Below are 8,194 nucleotides of genomic sequence, written 5' to 3'. Positions count from 1 at the left end.
TTGAGAAAAAAAAGGAGAAAACTTGAGGGGTAAAATTACAGGTTAGCAAATTACAGGTTAGCCCATATTGCCCATATTGAAAAAAAAAAAATAACAACTAAATTCATTGAATTATTTTTTTGTCTTTTGATTTTTATTAAAAATTTGACAACCTATTCAAGTTTCTTGAAATAAAAAAAAAAGTAATACTTTTCAATTTAGAAATTAAAAATTAAATATTAAAACTCAAATAAAAATTAGTCATGTTTTCTTTCTTGTGCTCTTAAAATGAGTCTTTATTACGTGTTGAAATATGCCTTTATTGGGCACTTGAAATTATTATTATTATTATTATTATATTTTTGTTATTAGTCTTCTTATTTGGATTTTTTTTTGGATATTTAAATTTAAAATTCTTATTTTGATCATAAATTATTATTGCATGTTGAAGAATTTGCGGTAATAAAGATATATTATTGTCTTCACATTGTACAAAAATTCAACATACGCACAGATAGAAGAAAGATCTAATAGAGGGGACACCATGGTTTTTAAATTGAAAGCTCGAAAAGTAAAAAATGACGTGGTCTAGCCCAGTTGAAATGATTCCACTATGTCGATGTAGGTTATAAGACATTACTGGCCTTTAAAAAGCCAGAGCAATATTGCATAAGTGGGTATCACCTTCACTTCCACTAGGAGACTGGCAGATTATGGGTTTGTTTGGGGCAGCTGCAGTTCATCCAGCTTCTGCTGATAAGCAGTTTATCCTGATAATCTGCTGATGAGCAGCTGATCTGGATAAACTGTCTAGTTGTTTGGCTTGCGCTTATGGAAAACAACTGATTCTGGAAAATTGACCATTCTGACCTTGTTCTCAATAAGTTGTGAATAAGACCTTGTTCTCAATAAGTTGTTTAGCTGTTTGGTTAGTGTGTTTTGTAAACAACTTATTTGCAAATTTTTTTTAATTAAATAAATAATCTGTGGAGCATAATTTATAATTTTTTCAACAAAATTAAGGTTCAAATGTTAAGACATGAAAATACAAGAGAGTTTGAGTTACATTTATATAACTAAAATATTTCTGATCACATAAAAAAAGCACAGTTACATATACAAAAGTAAAATACACATTCACATACTAATATGAAGTATAATGAGACCCAAAAAAAATAAAAAATATGTTAAAATTACAAGAAAAAAAATGACAATATTGACTTTAAAATGTAAAAGCATATCATGACAAATGTTGCCCGGTTCAGACACCCTAGAGCCCCGAGCAAACCTGTCTGACTGGGATATCGTAGAAACGGAAGCACTCGAACCACAAGCGATGTTTTGAAGTTGTGATACCGTCAAACTCAGAGCTATGATGTCTAGTTGTGATATCGTAGAAACATACTTAATGTCGGCCTACCTGAAGAAATTGCAGTCCTCCGGTTTGTGTGCCCACCGCAGACACATGTAGAATGTTGTCCATAGTTATGTGGTTGGCGTGACATGAGTAGCAAGGACGGTAGCCCACAACGGCACATCACTTGCTCGGACTTCCCTAAATACTTGGAGCTCATCGTCCTGCAATTATTAAAAAAATACATATTAGTCAAAAAAATACAGGAAATAAATAAAATCTACTTACCCAAGTGTAGAGGCAACGGTTGCCGACAACGAAGTTCTGTGGCCATCCAAGTTGCTCCACAAGGAGATGCATGGAGAAGGGGGGGGGGGGGGGGGGGGAGGAGAGAGAAGTGGAGAGAAGAGGCCAAAAAACTTCTTTTCCAGTGACAAAAAAAAATATGAGATCATTACAACTCATGCAATATATGGCATTGTAAGAAGCCAAAAAAACTCTAGGGATAAACCTTTCTAATCCAACACATATAGGTGTCATTTCCTCACATAGCCGATAAGTCCTGTTCTGTACTTAAATGAAAAAAGCAACAAAATATTTATGATTACCTATGCAAAAACATGTGTATGCATGCAGGAAATATATCCAGAATCTTTACTTAAATGAAAAGAGCCCCACCATCTTATTTTCAAACTATCCTTATGCATTTAACTTTCCAACTCTGTATGCATTGAACTGCAACATCAAACCATTTACTCAATCCATAATAATTAGCCTAACCTCCAATATCCATGCATAAAAAAAGTTTACATTATATCATACATAACATGTCATGTCCCCAACTCTGTATGCAGGAAATATGTTCAGCTTTTTTTCCTAATAAATCTCTCTGGCACATGACAGACATATAACCATTGCTTCAGAAAACCAACAGACAAATAGAAACCAGACCAAACTGCACGAGAGATGCTTCATAAAAATAACCAGAGCCCCTACCATTTCCTCCGAAGAATAACCATTTACTTACAGAAATAACCATTTACTAACAGAAATAAACATTGCTTCAGAAAAGCATAAAAGATATATGAAGGTACATACACTAGTAAAATGTTTTCATCTCAAATGCTTGTCTATCTAAAATGCTTGCCGCTCTCAAATGCTTGCCTATCTAAACTTCCCTAACAGTAAACTTCCCAGATGAGCCAACAAACACCCAAAAAAACCAACAGACAGGTACCAAAGCTATGTGAAGCAGTATACTTAACAGAAATAAACATTGCAGTATACTTCCATGACAATAAACTTCCCTGAACACAAAAGAAACAAAACAATTCATTCTCCAACACTTATAATCCATACTGGCAGAATCATCCTATTTTTTTTCTTGAAATAATCGAAATATTATGCACCAACCCACTAGTTTCAATAATATTTCAGATTTCATAAACTACCTGGATATTAACAACAAACAAAAAGAGAGATATTTATCACCGAGGAATGCTCATTCTCAAAATTACTCTCTCCATCTCTCAATTCATAACAAATTAACAGAAGTAAATGGTAGAAGTTTGTCATTCATAAGTAGAGATGCAAAACAAGCACCCAGATGAGCCACAACACATTCATATGTAGATGCTAAACAGGTCGGTACAAAATATCAAGAAGCTCGAGAATAGAAGAGGCCTATATAAAAACAATCCACCTCCATCTCTATCTAATCCACAACACATTCATAAGTAGAGATGGGTAAGTAATTCTCAAAGTTCCTGGATATATGCAAAAACCTGGAGCAAATATTGAGTTGCATGAAATTTATGTAGTCATTTTTTTCTAATAAAGCTAAAAGAGTACAAGAATTGACTGAAGAGTATAATGCCATTTAATGAAAAAAAAAAACATTACCAGTCTTTCTATCATTGCTTCAGATCTGTTATGCCCATACTTTTTAAAATTTGTAAGACCATTTCATTAGATGCACTCAAAATTACTCTCTCCTCTCGATAGTGCATGCAACTACTTTACAAATAAGAGATTTTCCAATGGAAACAAGAATAGTAGCTCCAAAGAAAAATAATAACTTTTTTAAAGTAATGCATCAAATAAATGAGATAGAGGAACTATAACAGAATTCACCAACCATCTGAAAACAACATTTCGGCCAAATATATGAGGAGGGAGGAGAGGAGGGAGGAGTGGAACCTTTCTTCACCGTGAGTATAGAGAACCTTTCTTCACTGCAATATATGAGAAGGATGGAGGAGAGGAACCTTTCTTTATCGCAATATTAGAGGTGACTTTCGACCAAAAGAGGGGGAGGAGGGTGTAGAAGAGGGAGGAGAAGAATTTCTTACCAGGGGAGAGCAACCTCTTCGTGAAATGGGTAGCGACGGAGGCAGGATCTTTTTCGACAGAGGGTTAGGGCGAGATCGGGTTAGCGAGGGCAAGAAGGGTAAAAATGGAGTGCGAACGCGGATCGCGGGGATATACACGCTGTTCGCGTCTAATGGAAAATAGAAAACAAGGTTCTAAAAAATGTACCCTAAATATGAGAAACAAACGGTGAGGCGGCGTTTGGAAAACGGGCGAGATCGGGTTAGCGAGGGCAAGAAGGGTAAAAGATGAAGTGCGAACGCGGATCGCGGGGATATACACGCGTCTAATGGAAAATAGAAAACAAGTTCTAAAAAATGTACCCTAAACATGAGAAACAAACGGTGAGGCGGCGTTTGGAAAACGCCGCCACACTTATAAGCTGCCCCAAATAGGCCCTACATTAGAAAAGTAGTGGTGATGTGGTTGCTTTGAAGGATGACCGATGGTAGAGGTTGAGTGACGTCAATTCTAATGTCAGCATCGTCAGTAGCTACAGTCGGGCGGCGTTGGTCCAACAACTATGGTCGGGCAGTGGGGTTCCTATAGTGGTACTCGACAACATTGGTTTAATGGAAGTGAAGGTGGTTGCGGGGCAACACTGATCCGGCGGTCGGGGTAGCTAGAAGGCGGTGCCCTGGCAACAACGATGGTGGTAGCCGACCGATGACAGTGACCTGTCCATGGTGTTCTGATGATGGAGGCAACCAAGCAGCGATGTTCTTGTGGCATTGAATGTGGTGGTCGAGCAGTGGAAGTCCGATGGTGGTGACGAACCGATGGCAATGGTCTGACTATGGCTATGATGGTGGCCAGCATTGGTGGTCCAATGGTGGAGATGGCTAGACGGTGGTGACAGTGATAAATATGTGGAGATGTTGGTGGCTCAACGACAATGTTTCGACGATAATGACGGTGGTGGTCGGGCATCGATGGTTCAACGATGATGATGGTGGTGGCCTAGTAAAGTGCTCTAATAGTGGTGACAACGATGGACACACAATGGTGGTCCAATGATGAAGGCGTCCTTACAACAGTGGTCTAATGACACCAACAATGGTGCCCAAGTAGCAGTGATCTGGCGATGGCAGTGATGGTCAGACGTGTGATGATGATGATAGTGGTGCTCAAGAAGCTAAGGTCCGACTGATATTATGGTGGCAACTAGACGTCGGTGGACCAATGACAGCGATAGTGGTGGTCAAGCAACGGTGGTTCAACATTGGCAGTGACTTGATGACAACGGTATGGTGGTGGTGGAGCACAGGAACCCTTAAGAGCATTGAGCTCCTTCAGCCTTCTCTTTGAGCTCCAGGTCCCTTTCATGAAGAGAGTGGGGGACTATTTATAGACTTTGGGAGTGACATCCTTCAAAAATATTGCATGAAACTGGACCACTACATTGAATGGTCAGAAGTGATTTCCTTTATTGGATGTTATTTTATGAGTAATTGAATGTCTTTATGATATCAAAATTGAGTGATCTTAGGGTCGTTGCATTCGTCTTATCGAGACGTTCATTTTAACTATGAATCTGCCAGATTTAGAGATCATTCAGCTTCTTTTTATACTTTAAGTGTATGATCTGAGCTCACTTTGGGCTCAAAGTGGAATCATTTTTCATGTCATTTGGTTTCTCCCTGATACACTTCATTTGATCATAAATTGAAGTGTGGATATTTCAATTGATTTTTGAAACTTTAGGTTTAAACGTGCTTTGAATTCGTGCAAATCAATATGATTTCTTAAGGACGTATTAATATTAGATTTTTTTTTGTTCTCTTCACATAAGTTATAATCTCCATTTTTAAAAATAAGCTTACTTTATTCTACATCATCAACCATGTTTTTATAAAAGCGTTACATATAAATGTTCAATAGATTATCAAGCTTTCATAAACTGGCGCCACCTACTTTCTCTTGTCGACTAGATGAGTCGAACCAATTTTCATCATTCATAGTCTACAAAATTGAGATGAATAAGACTTACAATGTAAAGGAATAATTTCAGCTTTAATAGAAGATAGTGATGGAAATCTGTGATTATTATATCAAAATGCTCTTCTCCTCAATTGCTATAATTAGAGGCTACATGTGAACTCAATAAAGTTTAGGTCCAAGTAAAGAAAAATCATAGAATTGGATGAAGTTTGGCATGATCAGGCTTACCATTTTGCTACTTGTGATGAGGGGTTTTGGTTTAAAGTCTCACTCTACCACTTGAAGTTGAAGCAGGTGCGGTGGACATTGTCGGCATGTTTGGGATTGGACCGATCTTACTTGTCAATTTATTCAACTCCACCTCCAATTCGTCACATTGGTTACTTCAGAGCAAGTTTGCACTGACTTGTTCTGCCCATTGCGTTTTATCTAACAATGAGCCAAATGAATCTGATAATTTATTTCCCCGTCCTGCATCGAGACAAAAAGAAGAAATCACTATAGACGTACAAAAAAATTTAAAAATTAAAATGATTTTTCAAAGCTGGAATAAAACAATGAATATTTTTGCAAGTCGACAATTTTATGATATTTCTAAAGAGGGAGAAATTTTTGCTCAAGGAATTGCTTCCCTAGAAGTGAAATTATATAATGTCCCTTTCTGCTTCTATATTGAAACGCAAAACCTGGTTGGTATGGTTATTTTACTCTTTCAACTAACTTTTAGGATAGTTTTTTATCTTCTCTTTTTTTCCTTTTTTCTTTTTTACAAGCAGTAAAATGACAATCAGACTTTATTCTTACAATGGTCAAAAAATTATCTTGTGATCATAGAAGTTGTAAGAATCAAATTATCTTTTATGAAATAATTTTTCTGGCAAAAGCACTCGGATATTTCTTCCCCATTGAATCTGAATGCAAACTGTTTGGTGATTTGCATTTTTTTAGTTTTTAGTTTTTGAAAAAATGTTTAAAAGCTCATCTAATATCAATTCAAATAAGCATTTAATCAGTCGGGAAATAAGATACTTAATAGCTCATTTCTAACAAAGAAAATTCTTCAGAAATCTTTATCATAAGAAGGGTGAACAAATCTAATCACAATTAATAGTTGATCACCTAAAGCAACAACCAGAAGGGAGGTAGAGAGGATTGCGCAATATCTTGGGAAATTCTTTACAAGTCGTTTGTCCAATGAACTTACCACATAGCACTCGCTTCGACCCAACAACTCCACCATTCCTCTATAAATCGTCTCAACATAAATTTCCTCTAAATAAAACAACTCCCTCCACTGCCACTCCTTCCATGGCGATCTCCTCCCACCGCTCCCTTCTCCAAGCCGCCGTCACCCCCATCAAAACCGCAGCCACCACCGCCAACTCTGCCCGCTTTTCCACGAACTTTGACACGAACCTCATAATGATGGTTGTCGTTCTCTTCTGCGCTCTAATCTGCGCTCTCGGCCTAAACTCCTTCGTCCGTTGTGCCCTCCGCCTACTAGACAGACACGACATACCCATCCAAATACTACTCGCCCGCACCGCAGCTCGGCGCAGTGCGATCCGAAAGCTCCCAGTTGTGGTTTACTCAGCCGGTCTGAAGCTAGGCTCGACCAGCTTGGAGTGTGCTATATGCCTGGCGGAGATAGGGCCGGGAGAGAGGATACGGCAGCTCCCCAAGTGTGGCCATGGCTTTCACGTGCTCTGTGTTGACAAGTGGCTCTTGGCCAGACCCACCTGCCCAACCTGCCGCCAATGCCTATTTTCAGCGAATCAGAAGAGTGATAGCTGTGTGGGGCGGGAGCAGGAGGACCGGATCAGCATTGAACCGTTGGAGCCTGAAGGATTAGTGACCGATTTCAGGATATAGTAGAATTAACTTGGAGAACTTCAACTGTGTTGTACATTGTACATAGCTTAGTTATGTTTCTTCCTTGAACAAGTGGTTTAAGGAAATGGGGATTGTGGCGTCCTGTGTTTCGTCCATTATGTACCCCAAATTTTGGCGATTGTATTTCATCTAATTAAGAAATGCTGAGGATTAAGATAATCGATCGTTATTATCTATAGCGTTTGTATTTCATCATATTTACTGTCGTTATTGATTAAAATATAAATTATTCGCCTCTTACAAAGATGAAAATCATGAAAGAATATTTTACAGATGTCCCCAAAATAGATCAAAAGATGAATGCAGATACATTAGAAAGGTTGATGAAGTAAAACAAGTATCAATCGATAATGATCATGTTAGAGGATCAGATGTTATAAAAAATTTGTCGAGTAACAAGCCCATCAAATATCAGATTTACCATATTAAAATCTCGATGCCGGTTATAATTGTAACAGTACCAATTACTGCAGTTGCGCCTGACAGACAATTCTATTGCAATATGAATGTAAATGAATCAGTAGTTTCTTGTAAATTACAGCTTTTTTTTTTTTTTTTGTGGACTGTAGTTTTGTTTTAAAGTTTGTTGTGATGAAGTCATTTTGATTTATGAAGGATGTTATGTTTTATAATCCAATGAATTATAATTTTGATTTA

At 37.6% G+C, this 8,194-nt stretch overlaps 1 protein-coding gene across 1 annotated transcript; it reads left to right on the top strand.

Annotated features, from left to right (window-relative positions):
- Positions 1–6,853: 6,853 nt before the first annotated feature.
- On the top strand, positions 6,854–7,819 carry LOC110033668 (RING-H2 finger protein ATL72-like). The gene has a single exon (XM_020737725.1). It carries the CDS (start codon positions 6,953–6,955, stop codon positions 7,514–7,516), a length of 564 nt encoding a protein of 187 aa, XP_020593384.1. The 5' UTR covers positions 6,854–6,952; the 3' UTR covers positions 7,517–7,819.
- The last annotated feature ends 375 nt before the right edge of the window (positions 7,820–8,194 follow it).

The sequence above is a fragment of the Phalaenopsis equestris genome, unplaced genomic scaffold, assembly GCF_001263595.1.
Source record: "Phalaenopsis equestris unplaced genomic scaffold, ASM126359v1 Scaffold001250, whole genome shotgun sequence".
Classification (NCBI taxonomy): Eukaryota; Viridiplantae; Streptophyta; class Magnoliopsida; order Asparagales; family Orchidaceae; genus Phalaenopsis; species Phalaenopsis equestris.
This window is presented reverse-complemented; position numbering and strand designations above follow the sequence as displayed.